The sequence below is a fragment of the Dasypus novemcinctus genome, chromosome 16, assembly GCF_030445035.2.
Source record: "Dasypus novemcinctus isolate mDasNov1 chromosome 16, mDasNov1.1.hap2, whole genome shotgun sequence".
In the NCBI taxonomy this organism is placed as follows: Eukaryota; Metazoa; Chordata; class Mammalia; order Cingulata; family Dasypodidae; genus Dasypus; species Dasypus novemcinctus.
Genome location: NC_080688.1, coordinates 52012407 through 52036557, shown reverse-complemented (window position 1 = coordinate 52036557; position 24151 = coordinate 52012407). Strand labels below are relative to the sequence as shown.

At 47.9% G+C, this 24151-nt stretch overlaps 1 protein-coding gene across 5 annotated transcripts in view; it reads right to left on the bottom strand.

Moving 5' to 3' along the window:
- The window catches only part of MOCOS (molybdenum cofactor sulfurase), an 85671-nt gene extending 63706 nt beyond the window's left edge, over positions 1-21965 (bottom strand). For 3 of the 5 annotated variants that reach the window (XM_071208641.1, XM_071208642.1, XM_004464518.5), the window contains exons 1-8: positions 21746-21961; positions 14988-15077; positions 12930-12996; positions 11274-11915; positions 7060-7136; positions 5099-5298; positions 2575-2691; positions 947-1381 (exon numbers count right to left, since the gene is read on the bottom strand). In XM_071208641.1, coding sequence (XP_071064742.1) covers positions 947-1381; positions 2575-2691; positions 5099-5298; positions 7060-7136; positions 11274-11915; positions 12930-12996; positions 14988-15077; positions 21746-21887 — 1770 coding nt within the window. In that variant the 5' untranslated portion in view covers positions 21888-21961. Of the gene's footprint in view, positions 1-946; positions 1382-2574; positions 2692-5098; positions 5299-7059; positions 7137-11273; positions 11916-12281; positions 12387-12929; positions 12997-14987; positions 15078-21745 lie in introns of those variants that run through there. The other 2 variants (XM_071208643.1, XM_071208644.1) reach the window with 2 other exon arrangements.
- Between the last annotated feature and the right edge of the window lie 2186 nt (positions 21966-24151).

The following is a 24151-nucleotide window of genomic DNA, read 5'->3' as shown; positions in this document are numbered from 1 at the left end:
GATCTCTGAATGAGCAGATGGATGAAAGACCTTTAGCAGGGCATGAAACCTCACTGAGCCCCGGTGACCTCATCTGCAAAACTGGGACTCTAATTCCTGCCCTGCTGGCTATCCTAGGAACATGACCCATCTGGGAAAATGGAGTCCTGATACACCTGGGAAGGCAGCCTCACATGGGAACCCCTGGAATGCAGGTTGGCAAACAGCTCTGACTTTGGTAAGTCTAACCAAGGGGCACAGAACCTGCTGTCTCAGAGATTCAGGAGTCTGAGTCTGGGACTTGGGACATACACAATTGGTATAAAGACAGCCATCAGGCAGGCCACAGCAGGGAAGAAGGCTTCAGCAGAAGCAGAGGGGACCAGCCAAGACAAGCATTCCTTTCTGCCAGGCTCAGCGACCACCCAGCCAGCACTCTCAGATAGGGAGAACTGAACCAAACAAGTTTACTAAGAACCTGGACTCAAGGGGTCAGCAGGTCTGGGTTCACACTTGCCCTACCATTTATTAGCATGTGGCCTGGGCAAAGCGTTTAACCTCAATAACCCTCAGACTCTGTATCCATAAAGTGGTGATAACATTACAATCCACCTCATTTGACTGCTTTAAGCACCAGATGAAATAAGCATTTCAAATGCTTCAGCATGGAAACAACCAATGCATTCAGTGAAAGGTGCACCTGTAATTACTAAACAGTAACTAGGTGGTTACCACCCAGAAACAGGGCCCTCTCGGTGGACACCATAAGCAGAGTCAGGCTCAAAAGTAAGCTCACACCAGGAAATGAGAAAAAAACTGGCCCTTCATACATCACAACACTCTGACAGGTGATTTTGATTTTTTCCACACTTTTCTTCATTTTCTGCACTTTCAGTTTCACTTAAAAAAAAAAGTTCTGGAGTAAACAAAAGAGAAGCCTTTTCTGTGCTGCCATGAAAGCGCTTACCTCAAACGCAGCACAGGATTTGATTGGGTAGAGGAAAAGGTTGGTGACAAAGTGTGGCCCAAGGTCCCCATCCACGACTCCTGCGTTTTTCTCTGAAGGGGTCTGCGGGGCTCCGTCGGCCTCCCACAAAGGTGGGTGCAAACCCACGGCATTCACAGTGGCTTCCGTAACAGCATCTTCCTCAGGCGAGAGACCACATCCGTCCATGACAGCAGACGCGGTCCGAGACTTGCCCTCTGCTGGTGGGGACCCAGCCTCCTTGGCGCTGGTCTGAGGGAGAAGCTGGCCACCTGATGGGCGCAGTCGGGTTGCTATGATGAACCTGAGAAAGGCCTGGGCATCCTCAAGGGTAGACATGTATCCAAATGAAATCCTCACAGACCCTGTAGGTTGCCCATCTATGAGGTCGACATCATCCCCACAGACGTGACCAGCCTGGAGTAGAAGTGAAGAAAGAACTCGGTGTAACAGTTTGAAATTGTTTTATGAATCCCCAAAAGAAAAGATTAGGTTTACGGACTGGTCTCCTCCTCCTCCTGTGGGTGTGAGACCTTTTCAACAGGGCCACCTCAGTGAGGCGTGACACAGAAAATATTTGCTAGAACTTGTGCTTGTGGCCAGGAGACCCAGAAATGGATGTGAGTCCTGCTGTTCATGATGAGAGCCAGGCTATGAAGACCACAGAGGGGCCAAAAGAGAGGCCGTTATAAAATGGTTAAAAATAGGCAGTAACCTCAGGTGAAAAACCTCTGTCCAGGAGGAGAAGGAGGGAGCAGAGGAGAAGGGATGAAGGATTCTGAGAGACACTGAACACCCCGGAACAGTCCCACTCACTACCCAACCCAGTGGTAAGAGCCGAATCTAGCTGGAAGATTGTCCCTTAGCAGGACTGACTTCGTTAGGTGCCTCTGCCTGCACTAGCACATTGCACATATGCACACCCCTTCATCACACCCTCCCCTGCCTTCATACTTTCACCCCCAAAGTAAAAGATGAGTCAGAAAGTTCTCCCATGTAGATAATATTTGAAGTGTTTTCTATTTCTGTTGAACCCTTCACAGTGGGTTGCATGGTGGCCCCCAAATAAACATGTCCATGCCCTGTGGCATGTGGGTTTGTGGGTGCAAACTTATTTGGAAAAAGGCTCTTTGCAGGTATAATTAAGGATCTTGAGATGAAATCATCCTGGAATACCCCTGGATTGCCCTAAAGTCAATATAACTGGTATCCTTTAAAAAGAAGGAGATCTGGGCACAGACACACACGGAGGAGAGACAGCCATGTGAAGACAAGGCAGAGATTGGAGCAATGCAGCCACAAGCCAAGAACACCTGGGGTCACCAGAGCTGGAAGAAGCAAGGAAGTCTCCTCCCCTAGAGCCTTTGGAAGGAGCACAAGCCTGCTGACACCTGGACTTCAGACCTCTGGCCTCCAGAACTAGGAGAAGATACATTTCTATTGTTGTAAATCACCCATATTGTGCAAGTTTATTATAGCTGTGCTAGGAAACTGTTATACCCCTTTTCCTTGGCACAGTTACCAAAGCCTAAGAGAAATGAACCCCCAAAGCCAGCCCTCACCCAGACAGGCAGCCAGGCACACCTGGGGCCAAAGGGGGCAGTACCAACCTGAAGATGCTTCTTGACCATCTCATCACTTATCCCCAAGTGCCTCTGGCAGGCCCCAGTGTTACAGAAGCAGCCGGTCCGCACTTGGATGTTGTAAAGGCTGGCCATTTTATCCACCTGAGAATTTAATATGACAAGAAACCAGTGTTACAAATGTCCAGTTTTACTCTGATTACCTGGATTAGAGTTTCAGGGCAACATTTGGACCTCTGATTCCTAACAATAAAATGAAAAACTGGGCCTGGGATTCTGCTCTAAAATGCAATATACCTGTCCCAGGTATATTAAATGCATTTCATAAAATGTTACTGAGGGAAGTGGATGTGGCTCAAGTGATTGGGCTTCTGCCTACCATATGGGAGAACCCAGGTTTGATCCCTGGGGCCTCCTGGGAAAGATGAGCCCATGCGGCGAGCCAGTGCCTGTGCAACTGAGTCACACAGCAAGATGATGAAGCAGCAAAAGAGAGGCGAAGGGAAGAGTCAAGGCAAGGAGCAACAGAAACCAGGAACTGAGGTGGCACAAGTGACAGAGGACCTCTCTCCACATCAGAGGTCCCTGGGATAGAATCCTGGTGAATCCTAGAAGAGAAAAATGAGAAGAGAAGACAAAAAAAGAAACAGACAGAAAATCACACAGCAAATGGACACAGACAGCAAAACTAGTGGGGGGAGAGATAAATAAATAAATAAAATAAAATGTTACTGAGAAATACAAAGGTCTCATCCAGTTGGATTATAGACGTATGCTTGAGAAACATGAGAATGGCACATTCAGGGCAAATTCCAAGAGCGGACACATGTCAAGTGAAAGTCAGAAGAATAAAATTTTCGTGTGACTGGCTGGGAATCTGTGGTAGGTCCCTTGACATCCACTGCCATAGGATTTGACCAGCAAAGCAGGCCCACCTGGGTGTGCCACTCAGCCTGTCTGCAGCCTCAGCTCACGGCCTAGAACACAAAGCAATACTGCTGTTGACACCTGTGTTATAGATTTGCTTTTCAAAATTTCCCTAACTTTGCATTGAACTGTCGAGCTGCTGTTCAGTCCACAAGTTCCCAAGGCTCTTTCCTGCCCTCTGGAGGTTCTGGAGGGCGATTCACCTGCACTCAAGGTCCAAGGCAGGTCCAGCACCAAGGGATGTTTGTCCCTGGCTCCTTTAGCTGTGGGTGTCAAGGACTCCATTCCACCAAAGGCCTGAGGGACCAGTGAGGGTCCTCAACCAGTTGGCTCAGGCTGACCTCAGGAGAAGGAGTCAGGGAAATATACATCTTGCCAGCTGCATAAGGTTTTAAAATTTTTCTCTCCAGGAAGTCACATGTGGAGTGGCCAGAGGCAGCACACAAAGTATGACGTCCTCTGGAGCCCACCAGGCACCATGTGGTCAGCCTGGGATCCTGGATGGGCAGTGCATGTTAATGGTGTTCCCACATCTTCTTGTCAAGACCAAGCCTATCCTGACTTTGGCCATCTCTCTGGACTGTCAGAGTGAAAAGCAGTCCTTCTGTAGGCTGATCTGAAGGTCCTTAGGAAAGCAACCCTACTCCTTTGCCCTTGGCTAAGGGCTCCATGACAGAGAAATCTGTTAACAAAAGTCAGGAGTTCCCTGGATCTCTGAAGTGAGACCTGGTAGTACCACTAGGTTTGACCACCATCTTCCAAACTTATCTGACAATCCAATCCATTCCTCATGAAGCTTCTCTGGGAATCCTCATTCTGGAAGGGCTTTTGGCTCCCTCTGCCCAGTCTGATGCCTCTAGGACCACTTACGCAAGTGTGTGAGTGCTCTGTGTGACTCTAGACTTTTTAATGGACTGGTCAGTGATCAGCCACCAACTCTGACAAGGACCCAAGCAGTTCCCAACCTACGCCACTATTTACATTGTTTCCATGGGAAAATACACTCAGAGAGTATTTCTGCCAATATTATTTTATAACCAACCCAGCAAATCCTTTGAATTCATAGTATGAATAAACTATGGCAGAAATCAGAGTTTTTGTGACACTAAGGGCATTTTTTTCATTCCTCATTTTTAAAAAGGATTTCAGGGTTCCAACAGATGCAAACAAATGAAGGTAACATGACCCTTGACATTGGGCAACCCTATAAGACGGTATGATATATCACTGGGGCTGTACATAAAATGACCTCAGGTGTGGAGTTTGTCTATATCACTTTTCTGTCTACTCTATTTAGTGGGTCTTCCCTTGCTGGCAAGCTGTCAGCTATCACATTCCACTACTCTCAGAAAATTGGCCTTTGTATACTTTAAATTTACCACTGTGGCTGAGTAAAGCGGACCGAAAAACTAAAGAGCCAGAATTGTTCGAACTGTGTGTAAATGAAAGTAAAGGGGCTCTCAGTGAGACCTGGTAGCCCTTCCAAGAGAGCCTCGGCTTCCTCAAAGCTACTTCAAGGGCATAGCGACCATCACTGCAAATTTCAGGGCTTGGAGAGACTTCCGGGTTCCAGATCAGCATGTTTCTGTTGTGAACAGGTCGGCGAAATGAAAAGAAAACCCACCTGGGAGTAACCGATGATGTTCCCACTGTCATCCAGCACATTAAAATTGATGACTGGACCCTGAACCTCGGGGCTGCTGAACTCAGAATCGCTGTAAATCCGCACCACAGGGGCCCCGTTGGGGTACCGGAGAGAGGACAGCGCAGTGTAGGTATACTGCGCCAACGTGAAGGTATGCCACATTATATTCTCCATTCCACCTCAAAAAACAATTGCGAAATGATTTTTTTAAAAATTTCATGAACTTTACATAAAATGCACTCATTTTTAAGAAAATCAAATCATTTTAACTGGCAAACCTGGACCTCACACTAAAATCACTGCCCATGCGATAAATGTTTATGTCTTTGATATTGAGCAACAGCTCACCATTCATTGTTAGTTCTGAAGAATTTTTCTTAGGAATTCTTGTTATCCTCTTTTTATTTAATATTATGTAAACAGTCTGATCATTTAGACTCTTTGGTAACAGACTGCAAAAAAGTGTGCAATTTTTTTCTTTAAAAGTATAGGGTTTTTTTCCCTATTTGTTTTTCCTAATGTTTACATTATTTTAACATGATAAAAAGCAATGAAGAAACAAGGAAAGAAAAAAAGAAAAAGAAAGGAAAAAAGAAACAAAACAAAAAAGCAATGAAGGGGAGTGGATGTGGCTCAAGTGGTTGAATCCCTGCTTCTCACTTAACAAGGTCCTGGTTCAATCCCCAGAACCTCCTTAAAAAAAAAAAAAAAGCCCAATAAAAATATAAAAAGCAATTAAGTTGGAAAAAATCAGGATGTCAGGATGTGCCTTATTGGGGAGCTGATATTTTCAACACGTGCTGTCAAAGGTACACGTGACCCTGTCACAACGTCAACCCAAGGTTTGGTGCCATGTTAATAGCTTTCCTTGAGGAAAGGTTCTTTTGTCAATGCCTGTCTTTATTATTGTTGCCCTTTATTCTGGATGATGCCCTCACGTCCCTGCATCACAGTCAGGATAACAGTCCCTTCCAGTGACTCCTGTGTGCCCCCAGTGATGGGCTAAGGCTGAGGACTGGAAGGGCCCCATCGCTGTGACAAGAGAGAGGAAGACCTGGCTAACTACCAAGACCATCCCCACATGGATGGTACAAAAAATGCCACAGTTTGAGAAGCTCTGCCTCTGGAAGGAGCACCCTGCAATGTGCACAATGCAATGGGTAGATGCCCAGCTCACCAGACAAGGGCCCTTTCAGTTGTACATCTTGGCACTAGGCCCTATGGCATGGGAAGTGGCATGTGTCCATGTGTCAGCCTCCAGCAAATTTCCCCCACCAACACACTTGCTAAGAAAGGGACTGTGTGTCATGCACAGGCCATTGGTAGAGACAGAGGCTGGGAGCTCAGGGTTACTGTGACCTGGGTTTAAATTGGAGCCCTCTCAGATGGTTACCAACTCCCTGGCCCTGGGGAAGGCATTTAGCCTTTCCGAGCATCAGCTCCTTCATGGAATAAGTGGGCTCATCATATAGCACTCTCATGGCCCTGTGAAGAGGATTGAAAAGGTAAGAGCTTGTAACCATGTCCAGCAAGGCACAAGGGATCCCAACATAGGGACGGCGCCTCTGCTTCTGTGAAGCTTTTCTTCTGCTCGTTTGGACTGTCTCTCATCTGTTAAAAATGTTTTTTTAATGAGAAAACAAAACAACCTTTGTCTTTTGCTTCTCAGAAGTCATTTTGCAATTATCTAGAAGAGCCAATATGGCTCACTGGTTGAATGCCAGCTTCCCACATATGAGGTCCCGGGGTTCAAACCCTGGGCATCTCAAAAAGAGAACAAAACAGAAAGCTAATGAGATTATCTAGAATCAGATTTGACTACATTACTGTACAGCTACTAGTACCGTCGCTTCACTCTTCATGTGAATCACGACCAGGACTGGTCTCTTTCAAGGGCACCAGTCACAGAAGCAAATTCCACATGGATAAAACATCCTCACCTGTGAGGCGCTCTAGGGCATCAAATCCATGTTTCAGTGCTATCACGTCAAGGAAGGAGATGGTGCCATCTTCAAACCTACAACCGTGGGAAGGGGAAAATGGTCAAGCTGTGGCCAATGGCTCCATGTGCATTTTGCGGTATGCAAGGAAATTTGGATTTTCAGTTTAGCCATAATCTATTAATACACAACCTCATCCTTTGCTGCCTTATGAAACACTGCCCTGCCGGTCAGGAGAGAGGGCTTTACACACCAAAACCCGCCTGACTGCCTCCTGCCCTGACCCCAGCTTTTTCAGACTGGTCAGAACCTCCTAGTGGCAATGGTGATAAAGGGCCTTAAAAAACAGTGTGGACCATCGATCATGAGGTGCAACAGTGCTCAGAGATGTATTCACCAAGTGCAATGAATGTCTCATGATGACGGAGGAGGTTGTTGTTATGGGGGGAAGAGTGGGGTGAGGGGGGTGGAAGGTATATGGGGACCTCATATGTTTTTAATGTTAACACTGAAAAAATAAAGACAAAAAAAAAACGTCACAACCTTGAGACACTTCGCTGGTTCCCGGAAGACTCTGGACTTAACAAAATCATGAGTGCCTTGGGCTCCTGAAATGCTGCCTTTGACCACACAAGAGGGCACGACATTTCCGTGTGACCAACCAGGCAGCTCCGAGGTTCTGAACGAGAGTGCTTGAGTTTATGGAACCATGGGTTCTGGTAAAAATTCCAAGACTCTCATTAACACAGCAGATGAACACCTTCCTGATGATCAAAGTGCTCACTATGATTGCATTTTGTAGTTATTTATTTAGTCAAAATACCCATCACATCTTTATCGACCTCCTACTTTGTGCCAGGCCCTATCCTGGGTGCTGAGGATATAGCAGTGAAACCACACAGGCACCCCTGCCCACATAATGCCCACATTCCCATGAGGACACAGCAACAAGGAAGAAAAATGACAACACATATACACACAAACCAAAGACATAGCATGCCAAGTGGGGTCAGTGCAACGAAAATGACAAGAGGAAGGAGCTGACGGCTTCTAGAGACGAGATGGTCAGGGTAGGTCCGTTCTGAGTAGCTGAGGGATGAGTGGTACATTTCAGAGGGAAGCAGCATTCCAGAGAGGAGCCAAGGCCAAGGCCTGTGCTGGAGAGTGCCGGGCACAGGTGGAACAGCAGAAGGATGGGGGGTGGGGGTGTGGGTAGGAGGCAAGGCAGAGAAGCAGAGGGTGGCAGGGTCCGGTCAAGAAGGGCCCTGCCACCGCAGCAGGAGCTCTGACCCATCCTGAATGAAACGGGGCTGGAGGCGCCAAGTGGAGGAGTGGAAGGATGGAACCCATATTCTAGCAAGACATCTTGCTGCTGGGGGAAAACTGGTGGCAAGTGCAGGGGAGAAACCAGGAAGGAGACCATGAGAAGGCCGAGGCAAGGACCCAGGTGAGGATTGGTGCGAGACACGGGCTGCCTTACTCAGGTTGAAGCTTTCAAGGGAAATACAGTGTTTCGTGTTTTAATACTCTAGGAATAAAATGCGCTCAAAACATGGTCACTGCAATGTTAACGTCTTTGTAAAACACATTCAACTAGTTCACGTACAGAATCAGTAATAAATCAATAATGAATCTATTATAAATCAATCACTCATAAAATAGTAATTAATCACTAACAGATTAAACATTAATGATGACTTATGATATCAGTTGATCAATAAGAATTACTCATTGATCATTAATTAATAGAATCTTATTTAGAAAAAAAGGAGTTTTTGTTTCTCTCAAGGGCTTATCCCATTGGGTTACAAAATACAAAAGGTTAAGATCATGGTCCAGGTACATGTTCAGTAAATGTTTGGGTTGGGTATTAAATCTCTTGAGTTTAGTACTAAGTTCACAAGAAAAAAATTAGGCTCATAACAGTAAGTGAATATATTCCACTGTGGGAATCTTGGTGAGGCACCTCCGCAAGGCAATCCAGCGGGAAGTAAAGAAGAGGTCTGGCCCAGCTCGCCCACGGAGCCCTGCCCACTAGTGAGCTGCCCCGCCTCTCTTGGCCTTCATGTATCACTGTCAGCCAAATTCAGTTTAGGGTGGTGCCCATTTTATTCTGCGTCAATTTATAGAATACAACCACCACACCAAGGAAATGAGAGAGTCTACAAATGCAAGGAGGAGAGTCCTGTCCGTCAGCCATATAGGATCAAAGCCCCCTCTCTATTAGAGGTGGAATGGGCATCACCATCCCAGAGTCCTCAGAACTGGGGAATAAAATATGGACTAGAGTGGACTTACTGGTATTCTATTAGAGACTTATTGTGATTCTAGCAATGGAAGAAATTGTATCACTGATGTGGAGACAGTGGCCAGGGGAGTTGCTGAAGGCAGAAAGAGGGAAAAAGAAGTGGGGGCATTTTCAGGACTTGGAGTTGTCCTGAATGATATTGCAGGGACAGATACAGGCCATTATATATCCTGCCATAACCTACTGAATGGACTGGGAGAGTGTAAACCACCATGTAAACTATAATCCATGCTGTGTAGCACTGCTCCAAAATGTGTCCATCAATTGCAATGAATGTGCCACACTAATGAAAGAAGTTGTTCATGTGCGATGGGGGGATGTGGGGAGTGGGACATATGGGAATCCTCTATATTTTTTATTGTAACATTTTGTGTGATCTCAGTGGTTAGGGCATCTGCCTACCACATGGGAGGTCCACGGTTCAAACCCCGGACCTCCTTGACCCACGTGGAGCTGGCCCACATGCAGTGCTGATGCACGCAAGGAGTGCCATGCCAAGCAGGGGTGTCCTTGCATAGGGGAGCCCCACGTGCAAGGAGTGCGCCCCGAAAGGAGAGCCGTCCAGTGCAAAAGAAAGTGCAGCCTGCCCAGGAATGGCGCCACACACATGGAGAGCTGACACAGCAAGATGATGCAACAAAAAGAAACACAGATTCCCATGCCGCTGACAATAACAGAAGCGGACAAAGAAGATGCAGCAAATAGACACAGAGAACAGACAACTGGGGCGGGGGGGGGGAGGGGAGAGAAATAAATAAATCTTTAAAAAATAGATAGATAGATATTTTTAAATGTTTATAGAATGCTGTACCTGTTTTTTTTTCTTACTTGGTTATATTACATGCTAAATTCTCACACTTGGACTCAAAAGAGTTTGCATTAGCATTCCTGTTTTAGAATCCAACAAATATAGAGAATTTCCAAATAAAAAGGCCCTCAGAGAGCCTCATAACACGAGTGCCTGCTCCGTCCAGGCACTTCTCCAGGCACTCTGAGCTCTAGGAGGACAGAGTCACCAACCCCACTTTACAGAACGAGCGCGAGGTACAGAGAGGGCAAGTGTCCTGGCCACATTCCCACGGCTGGTGTGTGATGGAGCCAAGATTCACCCCAAAGCAGCCCAGCATGGGGCCCTGCTCTCCTAACCCTCCACTCTAGCCAGGGCCGCGCCCCTATCTGCAGGACCCTGGATCTGTGGGGATCTCACTCACTGTCCCCTCTAGGCCCCAGGCCCTCTCAGGCACCAGCAGGGCGATTAGCAAGCTGCCCCCAACCCTGAAGGGCACACAGACCACAGTGTCCCCTGCTGGTCCACCCAGCAGAAGCCCTGGGCCCTTTCACCCTCTCCCACGTCCCCTCTTGGGAGACTCCTGGACCTAACACATTGTCTGCTCTTGCAGCCTGGAGAACACAGAGGCCAACAAACCCCAGGCAGAGCCTCCCCCACGTGGGGACAAGGCTCTAATAGCACCCCAGAGTCTGGAAGCCCCACGTATAACTTATTGTTCTTGCTAACAAGGTGAGGAGCTTAGCAGCTTTTAACTGCCGGCAAATGGGCTGTTGTCAACCTGTGCGCATGCTGGTTTCAGAGGTGTCGGCGAAACTGTTCGTTGTCCCACCTCTTGTCATTGATCTGGGGCAGAGCCCGGTGGACCCCTCCTTCTCTCCCTCCTCCGCTTACAGCCCTTACCTGCAGGCCCTCAACTGCAGAGAAGCCCACGCGTGCCGGCAGAGAAGCCCACGCGTGCCGGCAGAGTTCACCCAGCCCTCTTGCGCTAGCCGACCTCTGCCCCCCACATCTGAGCCCCGCCCAGGCCTCTGTCCCTGCCGGCAACACCCTGACCCCTCGCCCAGGCCTGTCCTTTGCACAATCCGACCAGCGGCCACTCCCCGGGGCGGAGGTTACCTTTCAGCCACCTGCTGCCTGGGGACGTAGAAGTCCTCTCCTGCGAGGTACGCCTGGGCCGTGCCTCCTCCAAAGTAGGTTTTCCTCAGGTGAGGAGCCACACGATTATTCACCAGCAGAGCCCCCAAGCCGGTGGGGAACCCAAAGATCTTGTAGAAGGACACAGGGACAAAGTCAGCCGGGTGAGCCGACAGGTCCAACGGCGAGGTGCTCACGTAGGCGGCGGCGTCCAGGAGCACGGACCACCTCCCAGGCGCACTCGCTGGGCACAGCCGCCCCGACTGGATCTCTTCCACCCAGCCAAGGGGGTATCTGGCTCCCGAAAAGTTACTCTGAGCTGGGTAACAGAAGAGGTGCGGAAGCTGGCTGTCGGCGGCGCGGGCGGGAGCTGGGCGTTTCTCTGCCAGCCGCATGTCCTCCGGCCTGACCGCGATGGAGGTGACGTTGGTGGCCGCGGCGACCCCCCGCATGCCCACCACGGAGGTGTGGCTGTCGGTGAGGTAACAGAACCGACTCCCGCTGCTCCCCGGGCCCCGGGGCACCCACGGAAAGGCCTCCGCCACCAGCTTCAGCGCGGCCGTGCTGCCGGCCGTGAAAATCACGCTGTAGTCCTCCGGGGAGGTGTGGAAGTGCGCCAGAATCCTGCAAGAGGCTCGGCGTCACGGGCCACTCTCGGCCTCGGCTCAGCGTGAGATGTTTGGGGGTATTTTCACTTCTACTAGATAACGGCACCTCTGCCTTCACACCAGAAAAAAATCCGGATAGGCTTTGCCACAACTTTGAGGTTAGAGCTGAGGCAGAGGAGGTCATGGAATAGATGACAAACAGATTGAAACTGGCAAAATCACCTTGCCACCCAAACCCCTGGTAGGCCAAAAACCCATAACTACCTTAAAATTCAATAATTCTGAGTTGTACCCTTAAAAATGGTTAAAATGGGAAATTTTGTGTGTAGATATATACACACACATATACATAGCCACAAATTTTTTTAAAAACTTAACATACTTTTATCTTTGTTGAATACACCGTCTCCTCGGTCTATCACCCAGTTCGGCCATAACAAGTTTTAAGTCATGGATCTGTTTCACATAGATTTTAATTCTCACAAACCTGTAGCAAAACAGTAGCGCTTTCAAATTGGAAAAAATATAACACTCTGCTGATCTGAGTAACTTTAGTTACATCTAGAAATTACATCCTAAAAAGTAATAGCGTGTGGAAAAATAGAGTTGTTTTACATGAAAATACTTATAGCAAGGAAAAAAGACATGAATGAAATGAGACAGACCACCTAATGATAGGTCTCATGAAAAGAAAAACCAGAGAAACAGTGCTCTTCTTTCTGTAAACGAGCCTCGGGAAGTGTGTCACTCCTTACACTGTGGCCCGGAGGAACCTGGCAGCAGCCAAGAGCCACACAGAACAGGTGTGTGCCCCTTGGGGCCACCCACCTATGCATCTCACCTGCTCTCCTCTGAACCTACTCACTCTCACTTTCCTGTCCTCTCTGATCCTGATATTTAGCATTATCAATGGGTTGCCATTTCACTGGATGTGATTTTCCTAAAACCAATTCCGAACCTTTGTGCAATGGAAGAGGTGAGAGGAAAGAGGTCTGCAGTGCCCTGGCAGGCTAGCATCCCTGTAGCTCACCTGTAGCGCACCTGTTCCACAGTGTCATGGGTGAGCTTGCTGCTGATGCTCTGGCTGTGAGGATTACCTAACAGGTACAAAAGCAAAGCCAAGTCATGACCATGGTCTCGGCTTTGTGTTTGCTCAAAACTCCCTCCCTCAGTTTCTCAAAAAGTTAAAAAGGCAATTACCATATGACCCCTCAATTTCCTTCCCAGATATATAGCGAAGAGAAATTAAAGCATATCTCTGCACCCTGATGTTCATAGCAGCATTATTCATGTAATAATAGCTAAACTCTGGACACAATATAAATATCCACCAACTGTCAAACAAATAGAAAATATGTGCAATATCCATATAATGGAATACTGTTTGGTCATAAAAAGCAATGAAGTACTGAAACATGCTACAACATGGATGAGCCTTTAAAACATTATACTAAGCAAAAGAAGCCAGTGCAAGAACCTTTGCTACAAGTTCCTCAGCAGGTGACCGGCTGGCTCTATTAACTCCAGAGAGTCAAGTACACAGCCCCAGAGGCTGTCCTGTCCCCAACCATGAGACAGTCATGAATGCCACTTAATCAAAGTCCCCATCTGCCATTTCCATCACTGCTACTGGCCTTTGCCTGCAGAAACACATCCTTATTCTCCAAATGCGTGAAAGGGCCATAGCCTTTCCCCTCAGCTCCCCTTTTTCAACATGAGGCTCCCTCGGTTTCAGCCTTCCTTTTATAGATTTCTAGCTCTCCTCCCTTCCTTGAGACCCCCTGTACGTGTCCCACAATATCACCGCCTCCCTCAGCACACAGCCCCCGATATGAACACAGATCTCTGGAAGGGCCTAACCAGCAGAGGCTGGGCATGAGCATTTCTCAGCAGTAAGACTTGGGCTTTTTTGTTTTCAATCATCTCCTCCCCATCCCCTGTCCCCAGTTTGCACAAGTGTGAGCCACTGCCACTGAAGCTACCAGACGTCCTTCTTCCATGTCAGCTAGTAACCTGTGGGACTTGGTGCAAATCCCCTTGGTTTTTTGCCTGCCTCATTAGGACTGCCTGCCTGTGATCTAGAATCTGCATCTGGCAAGTCAGCACCTTTCTCATGATTAGGATTCTTGCAAATGCTCAAGAAGGAGACTTGCAGGTCTCTTTGCCAATCATGGATTAGAATCAAGATAAAGTTCTTCACATTTAATTGAGAAATGTATATTTTTATTCAACTCTTTTCTGTTTTAGTTATTGTTTATATTTTCAATTATTAAATATACAAAATAAAGTTAATTTTTTTTAAGAGATAAAGTTCCTCATTGGCATCTTCCTTGGACACTGTTCCCCAGAGAGAAATATCTGCTGGCTGCCCAGAGCTCTCTGGACAAGATCCTTAGTATGGCATAACGGGGCCACCCACCACGGACAGAGGCAGTGTGGTGGGGTTAAGGCTTCCTTTCTGGAGCCAAATATCTGGCTCCAGCACTTAGAGTGTGGCCTTTGGGTAGTTACTTGCCCTCTCTGGGGCCTATTTCCTCACCTGTAAAATAGGGGTGACAATAGAACCTCTACCACTTAGGACATGTTGAGAATGAAGAGACATAATATACATAAAGCATTTGGAACAGGGTAAATGTTATTTGCTATTATCAATACCACTGCTACAATCACTACTGCTGCAGTTATTTCAAACTCCAAGGTTATCTCCTGAACGTGCTGTGCTGTACTTATAGCACGCAGGGAATGCAATCACTGTCAATTGTTCCTAGAACAAAGGCCAGACTTTTCAGAGGGTCCACAGTGCCTGGTATGGACTGTCCCTACCTGTCTCTCCATTCATACCTCTGCCACAGTCTTTCCCTCCCTCCGTGCCCTTCTTCAAACTGACCCCTTCTTCTGGAGGTAACCTATGTGTCCCTGAGGCAGTTCCTATCCTGGCCAGGCAGAGTGTGCTCTGCCCCCAGCACCCAGCCAAGTTCCACTCTACCCATCCTATATCTATTAAGCATCAAGATATCTGGTGAATGTGGTTGGCTGGTGTCCAACGCAAAAAAAAAAATTGTTTACTTTTTGGTGTGTTTTTCCTTACCATAAACATTCTCCATGAGATCATTAGTGAAGCTTGTGAGCTGGCTCTGGGGGAACAAGGTGGCTCCTGCATGGTCAAGGTAAATAGTTCCTGAAAGAAAATAAAAATAAAGCTGCCTATTATTTGTCAGAGGTACTCCAGTCACTTGACCTAAATCTGGTTCCTGTGAACCTGACCAGTACCCATCTGGTGCATTTAGACTTAACACTAGGCCTCCAATACTCCAAGTCTCGTGATCTGTGCCTCAATCCAAGCGTGGGTACGAGCAATAGGAAGAACTACATCTTTCCTGTACAATAGAGCCCTCCTGACAAGCCGATCCTGCTGTGGATCTGGAACAGCATCCCACGCAGAGCAGGAGCCCAGCAGGCACCTGAGGTTACGGATGGTAAAGGTATTTCACATTATGACTCACGGCCCACCCAGTTCCAGAGGCGCTCCGGGCAGCTTCCCTGGAGGCCGAGCCTTGGTTCTGCTTTCCCACGTGAGCTCTACAATCCTCAACCCTAGCACAGCTTTGAGACCTTCAGAGGATACCAGGAATGTAAGCGATCTTCCCAGTCTCTCTCATAAAGAGAGAAATGCAAATTTAGATAAGAGTGAGTTACCACAGTTTACCGGTTTTCCAATGGAGAGTGGAAAGGCTGGATAACTGACTGTGTGGGTGAGGATGTGGGAAACAAGGGAAACAAGTCCGCTGGTACATGGCTGGTAGGAGGGTAACAGGGTACAACTTCTGTATGGAGAGCAATTAGGCAATATTCACTTTAAAATGCAAATACCCTTTGATCTAGCAATTCTTCCAAGAATTTATCTTACAAATACCTGTGCTTTTGTGAAATGCAGATATCAGGCACAGCATTGTTTGCAATAGCAAAAGACTGGAAATGACCTAAATGTCCATCAGCATGTACTTAAAATAAACAATTACTGTACCACCTCCCAGTACTTTATAAGTACTGACATGGAACAAACTCTGAGATTCACTTGTACATACATACAACATGAAAACATCCATTCATTCTTTTCATTTAGTCACAAATGCTTTTTGTTATTTTTGGGTTTGTTTTTTTTTTTTTGCTTTCTTGCAGATGGTGGGTTTAGGTGGTGGCGGTGGTTTGTAACAGCCTATTGAGATATAATCCATGCCATACAATTTATCCATTTAAGGTGGATAATTCAACGGTTCTTAGTATTTCACAGAGCTGTGCAACCATCACTATCTGATTTAGATTAGAACATTTCCACCACAAAAAGAAACCTTGTACCCACAGACACTCCCAGTCGTCCCACTGCCAGCCCCTGGCAACCACTAATCTACCTTCTGCTTTGATAGAGTTGCCTATTCTGGACATTTCACATAAATGGACTCAAACACTATGTGGCCTTTTATGCCTGACTTCTCTCACTTAGTATAATGTTCTTAAGGTGCATCCAGGGAAGCAGACTTAGCCCAGTGTATGGGGCATCCACCTACCACATGGGAGGTCCGGGGTTCAAACCCTGGGCCTCCTTGACCTGTGTGGAGCTGGCCCATGCACAGTGCTGATGCGTGCAAGGAGTGCCCTGCCACGAGGGGAGCCCCACGCTCAGGGAGAGCGCCCCGGAGAGAGAGCCGCCCAGCACAAAAGAGAGTGCAGTCTGCCTAGGAATGGAGTAGCACACACAGAGAGCTGACCCAGCAAGATGACCCAACAAGATGAGACACAGATTCCCGTGCCGCTGACAACAACAGAAGAGGACATAAAGAGCGCACAGCGAATGGACACAGAGAACAGACAACTGGGGAGGGAGGGAGGGGTGAGAAATAGGTAAAATAAATCTTTTTTTTTTTTTAAAAAAAAGGTGCATCCATGTTATAGCATGTATCAGAACTTCATTCCTTCTTATGGTCAAATAATATTCCACTGCATTGATATACCCATTTTATTTATACAGGCATCAGCTAATGGACATTTTGGGTTCTTTCCACATTCTATCTGTTATGAATAATGCTGCTATGAACACCTGTGTACACATTTTTAGGTAGTTATATGTTCTCAAATCTCTTGGGTATATACGTAGAAGTGGAATTGTTGGGTCACATGTGAATTATATGCTTAACTTTTTGAGGAACTGCCAGTTTTTCCCCAAAGCAATGGCACCATCTTATATTCCCACCATCAGTGTATGAAGTTTCCAATCTCTCCATCTCTCATCAACTTTCTATTGTATTTTTTAATATCTTCATCCTAATGGGGATGAAGTGGTATGTATTGATGTTTTTGATTAGGACTTCCCTAATGACTAATGTTGAACACCTTTTCATGTGTTTATTGGCCACTTGTGTTCCTTCTTTGGAGACGTGTCTATTCGAATCCTTTGCCCAGTTTTTAATTGGATTGTCTGTCTTCTTCTTATTGAATTGTAAGAGTTCTGTGCATATTCTGCATACAAATCCCTTATCAGATAGATGATTTGCAAATATTTTCTCCCATTCTGTGGACTTTTTCACATTCTTGATGATTCCAATGGAATACAAAAATGTTTCATTTTGATGAAGGCCAATTTCTTTATTTTCATCTTCTTGTTCATACTTTTGGTGTCACATCTAAGAATTCATTGTCTCATTCAAGATCCCAAAGATTCACACCTCTGTATACTTATAGAATTTTACAGTTCTAGCTCTTATTTAGGTTTTTTATACATTTTTAGTTAATTTAATATGGTATGAAGTAGGGTCCCAACTTCATTCTTTTACATGTGGATATCCAGTCGTTTCAGCATCATTTGTTGAAAATACTATTCTTTCCCCACTTAATGATCTTTTACCCTTGTTGAAAATCAATTACCATAAATGTAAGGGTTTATTTATGGACTTTTTGATATGATATGACCATATGATAAGACCATAGTGTTTTGATTACTGTAGTTTTATAGTAAGTTTTGAAATCAAAAGTGTGCATCCTCCAACTTTTTTCCTCTTTTTCAATATTATTTTGGCTCTGTAGGGTCCTTTGAAATTCTATATGAATTTTACAATCAGCTTGTTAATTTCTGCAAAAAAAAAAGGCAAATGAAATTTTATAAGGATTATGTTGAATTTGTAGATCTAACGGGGGAGTACTGCCATCTTAACAATAGTAAGTCTTCCAATATATGAGCACAGGATATCATTCAGTTTATCTATGTGTTTTCTAATTTCTTTCAACAGTGTTTTGTAGTTTTCGCTTATTTTGGTGAATAAATGGATTCCTATGTATTTTATTCTTTTTGATGACACTGGAATTGGTTTCTTAATTTCATTTTCCTATTATTCATTGCTAGTGTATAGAAATAGAATTGATTTTTATACTGAGACCTTGTATCCCGCAATCTTACTGAAATTTATTAGTACTAATAGTTTTTCTGTGGATTCCCAAGGGTTTTTCTATACACAAGATTATTTCATCTGCAAGCAGAGATACTTTTACTTCTTCCTTTCCCATCTGGATGCCTTTGATTTCATTTTCTCACCTAATTGCTCTGCCTACAGTCTCCAGTTCGGTGCTGAATGGCAGTGGTGAAGGTGGGCAGCCTGTCTTTCTCATTCCTGATCTTAGGGGGGAAGCTTTCAATGTTTCCCAATTAAGTATGATGTTAGGCTCTGGGTTTTTCATAAAGAGCTTTTATTAGGTCAACTGAGTTTCCTTTTATTCCTAGTGTTTTTTATTTATGACTGAGTGTTTTTACAGTCAAGAAATATTTACTGAGCACTTACTATGTTCCAGGCACTGGGGACAGAACAGAGAACAAAACAGAATCTGGCATGATGGTGGTGGAGAATGACCATAAACAAATAAACTATGTAAGGTGGTGAGAAATGTTGTGTGCCACTAGGGTCAAAAGAGAAAAAAAGGCACCCACAGCCACATAAATATAGACAATCACTAAAAAGGCATATGAGACCTGAGTACCAGCAGCTGACCCTGGGGTAGCCATCACGGGTCAGGTGGGCAGCTTCCTGAGCCCCCTTTGGTGCTTTTGAAGTGGGTACCATGTAAATGCATCATCTAGCCCAAGAAATTAATTTTAAAATGATGTTCTCTTTTACTGAAGGTTCAGAACTACAAAGGTAACAAACAAAGGCTTTTGTCCCCTCAGATATCAGGTGCACACAAGAGCTGTAAAGCTGCTGGGGAGCATCACATGCCTTGCTCAGTTTCCTGCAGAACCAGGAAGCCACTCAAGAGAAGGCTGTTTTGGCCTTTGGTCCAAAAGTTAATTTTGCACATTCATGTTATTAATAGGAAATAATGTGAGAGGGGGAGGGGTGGGGTATGTGGGATATTTTCAATATAACTTTTCTGAAACCTAAAACTTCTTTTTAAACGAAGTTGAAAAACAAAACAATGGGTTAATTTTGCAAAAATAAAGAGAGCAAGTTAGATAAGCCACAGATTCTCCATTTCACTTGTAGGAGAAGGTCAACACAAGGGTTAAGAGGGCAGAATCCAAATCAACCATTCTGGTTTGAATCCTGGCTCCACCACTAGCCATTCCTCGGCCCTGTTCTTTCATCTGCAAAAGGGGATGAGGGTTAAACAAGTTGGTGTCCGACAGCACCCAGTCAGTGCCCAGCACACAGTAAACACTCCACAAGGTTTGGCTGTTACAAGAAGCAGGCAAATGACCCCAAGCCAACTGGCACTAGGTCTTCTTCAAAAAACAGAATTCCAAGGTCCCTTCTGGGAAAATGCCCCTTTGGCCCTCTGTGCCACACACAATAACTGGTCATCAGTCAGTACCCTAAGGCTTCGAGAACCCCATCTGTGTATTCAATATGCTCCCTTCACCAAGACGAGGGAATTCTCATCCCTACGATTAGGCAAAACATTTTGGCGTTTCAAGGTTAAGAGCTACCACATAGCCAGACAACCTCTCAAGCATGCAGAAAAACTACAGTTTGGCAGAGGAGAGGGAAGTTTCTGTTATTTTGGTTTTGTTTGTTTGTTTTTCCCTACCATCTCTGCAGTACATTTGTTTCTAGGAGAATGTGAATTCAAGTTTCAAGAATCCCAGCCGAGGGGCATGGTCTCATGTTGACACAAAACATATGCTATCCATAATGTAGAGAAAATCCTGGAGACTTGTAGGAACGAAAAAAAAGAAGGAACAGGACACTGTCACAGATGAAGTCATAGTTGCTAAAGGGGCTGTGAAGGCCAGCCTGGCATCTTAGCTTTCACATCTAAAATCTGCATTTAGGGGAAAAGGTGACATTCTTTGAGAGACAAGAATGAAACAAGAGGAGTCCAAAACATTCCTCTACCTTCCTACGGAAGTGCTGAGGGGAGAGGTGGCCCAAGAAGGGTGTGAGGGACAGAGCTGGAGGGGATTTAGGGAACTAAGGTGGTGTGGTGCTGAAATAATAGCCAGCAGCAATACAGCCTCTGGGGATTTGCTTCAGAAGAAGGGGAGCCTTGCTCCCACCTGCACCTCTGGCTGTTCATTGTACCAATCTCTCTGTTTCCGCGTGGGGCAGGAAACTTCCATAATAAAAAGTTCATAGAAAGATTGAGTGAGGCACTGTCTCCAGCAGGTGCAGGCTGTGAAGAAGAGGTGCGGGGAGCAGAGAGAGGCAGCAGGAAGGCCCCTTGTGTTCCTCAGGAGCCTCTGAGGCCACAGCACACAAAGCCCTCAAAGGTAAAGGGTGAGTAACTATCCTGAACATGAGGAAATGATCCAAAGAGCAGATGAAATCAGCTACCAGATTAATGAAGCACAAGTCATGGTCACTGTTGTGCGGCAAGCTGCGTAACAGTTACAAATTATTCATTAGAACAGAATAAAGACACGCCCCCTCCCCAAAACTCCGATGCCAGTTGCCACGACCTGCCCATTTAACCTGTGGCATTTCAAGGTTATAAACTTCAAGCACGCGGTTCTGAGGCTCATGGGTGTTCCGCCCAGGCCCCTGGCCTGAGCCCAAGACCCCACCTTGAGCCCATCCCCTCCATTGCCCACCCACAGCAGCTGGGAGTGGGCAACGGGGCCACGTCGAGTCTATCTGATTTCTAATTTAACCAGCGGCCTTTCATCTGGAAGATCCGAGGGAACGATGTGGTCCCCGTCCCCCCGTCCAACTTCCGGGCTCGCCCTGTGCTTAGAGCTCAAGTTACATTTTTCTAGTTCTTCAAGTCCCCCCGGAAGCGGGAGCTCGGAGGCATTGTTCAGATCTGCTCGAGCGAAAAAAATCGAAGCTTTGGACATAAAAGCTGCTTGGGATCAATCCCAGCAGAAATTGGAGCGCAGCCTGGCCGCACCCTCTCGGTCCCCTGCCCGCGCGCCCACCGAGGTGCGGTCGGAGCTCCAGAGCGCAGGCGGCCGAGACGCCACTCCTGCACCTGCGGGTATACGAGCAGATACAGCCACCGGGCGTTCCTGCACTTTGGAACCCCTGCTCCAGTTGGTCCTTTAGGGTCGGCGGGTCTCCAGACAGGCGAAGAGAATCCTAAGCCCTGTCCACAGAGGGTGGGAAAGAGTGAAAAGTACTATGTTGATACTCAGCCTCCGGAAAGTCAAAGGACCAAGGTAGCGAGAATTCCGGGGGCTCAGGGAGCCGAGTCCACGAAACGCACGCGGGGACCCTCCGATCCAAAATGCGTCCCCAGACGACGTAGCGCTGCTCACACCTAGAACAGAAGCGCCTTCCACGTCGGTTCTGGAAACCGCGACGCCCTCGCAATCCGCGGCGGGCCCTGCGCAGGTGCGCGCGTCCGCCCACCTGCCGCTCTCACCTTCCAGGCGCTGGAATTCGCGCGCCCGCAGCTCGCTCAGGTGGCGCTGGCCGTAGCCGTGGGCGAGCTGCGGCGCGCTCGACTCCGGGAACAGCGAGGAGGCCGGCAGCTCGGCCCCAGGCTGCGCGGCCCCGCTGGCCATGGCCGAGGCCCGCCCGCTGCGCCGTCCAGGCTGCCGGGCCGCTGGGGGTGCGCGAAGCCTGCCGGCGACGACTCCGCCTCGGCCTCCCCCGCGCGGGGGCCGTGCTTCCCCGCCCGCCGATGGCCGGGCCCAGGGGTGGTGCTTCGCGGGCCCAGGGGCGGTGCCTCGCTTGCCGGCCCGGCTGGCCCAAAGCGCGCTGATTCATGGAGTTTCGCTCCTGTCCCCGCTTGTGCCACCTGCGGCAGGGGAGGGGATGCCTGGTTTGCGCTGGCTGGCTGGCTGGCTTCAGTTTTTGTTTTTTTTTTAAACTTGTGGAAACATGTATGCCTCATAAAACGTCCCATCTCAGCCACTCCCACGGTTTTGCTTTCTTTTTAAACAACTTCCTAACGGGTCCCACGTAGATACCCCCGACACTTGAGTACAAAGTTCTCGTTTATCTAGGTGATCCACGCAAAGGGAGTTGGCAGGACCAACGAATTGCTTTTTTTACAGCTCAGGATCCTCACCCACAGGGCGGGGACAAGCGTTTGCGGGGCGGGACGCTGCAATGAAACGTCTCCTGCTCCTCCGGCTGCAGGGCAGAGAGGCGGGCTTGGCGATTCTGAGCATGCAGCTGAGCGAACCGTAGAGGGAAAATATTGGGAAACCGCTGTGTATTGCAATAACCAGGAAACTCAGGAGCGCCCGGGACCCAGCTCCTCCGCTCCGCACTTCCGCCCGCGGCGGGAGTGACAGAGCGGCTGTGTCCCAGGGCTCCACGCCTCAAGTGTGGAGGGGCCGGTCAAACCCACGTGTGGAAGGTGCGGGGTTGGATGCCGGGATGGATGAGCAGCCCCTGCACGAAGCCAGGGGCTGGGGCCTCTACGGGATGGGGGAGGCGTGTCTTCAGCTGCAATCCCAGGAATAGGGCTGGGGAGGGGGCAGGGTTGGGAGAGGACCAAGTCCTGGGCCCCAGGCGAGGTGTTCACTATGGAACCAAGTTGGGGGCTGAGGGCTGCTCAGTGCGAGGCCCCGCTGCGAGGGAAGGAGGTCCGTGCTGAGGGGGCGTTGGTGAGGTGCTCAGATGCAGGGCCAGATGGGGGACCCAAAGTGGGGGCCCAATGTTGGGCCATTGGCTCTAGAAACAGACTGCCGTGGGACAGGGTGGGAAGGATTCCCAGACCCCAAGCTCACTGCCTGCTCGGGTGTCAGGCCCGCATCGCCCTCCGTGTGCACCGCACACCCTTTGATGCATGCTGAAGATGCATCCTCGATGGGGGGGGGCCGGGTTCCTGCTAAGGTGTAACCCAGCTTGAGCTGCAGGAAGCCATGTGCAGCCCTGTCCCTCTGGGCCCAGTCCCTGAGTGCCAGGCCTGAGAAAAGTCTACCGTGGTGCTTCCTCTCCCTGACCAGAATTGCCAGGTCCAGGAGCTGTGGTGCTAGACCCTGTGCCTAGAAGCCATTGCCTGCAGACCACCCCAACTGTCTCTCACTGCCAAAGGACCTTACTGCACAAGCACACACACTTGCTCTGGAATGGGCAAATGGCTTGATGTATGAATGGTAGTGCTGGCTCACTGGCATTACTACCAACCCCCCACCTATACACTTTCAGGCCAGACTGCCAGTAGCCACCTTGGAAGCTGACACCATGGCAGCCCCTTGTACTCCCTCCTGTAAATGTGGCTTTGGCCAGTAACAATAAGAGCTAGTGTTGTGGAACCCTTGCTATGTGCCAGGCACATGTACACTCTTACCTGTATTAATCACTCATTGGATCCTTGTGGTGGCTCTTCCAGATGGGGAAGCCAAGGCAGAGAGATGTGGAGTAACATCCTCAAAGGGACACAGCTAGAACAAGCCTGGCACCTGGGAAGTAGGCTCTGCTACCTCTCTGATGCTAGCCCCTGGGTTCTCAGGGCCTGTTTCCCCTTCTCTAAGTTGGGAAACAGGTGGGGGCTGGTCCTCCCCACAAGAGTACAGTGTGTGTGCTCCCCACCCCTTCTTTTAATACCCTGCCTCCCAGTAAGGATCTCCTCTAGGCCAGGCTTCTCGGCTTTAACCTGAATCACCTAGGGAGGATATCAAAACGCAGATTCTGATTCATTAAGTTTGGGGTGGCATCTGGAAGTCTGTGTCTGCATCTGGAAGCTCAGATGATGCTGATGCCCCATCCATTACCTGCACTCTGAGGAACGTAAAGAGGACCTCTCAAGGGGTGCTGCAGCAAAGCAACAAATCACAGATCCAGAGGGGAGCTACTTAGGATGAGCTTACCTAGA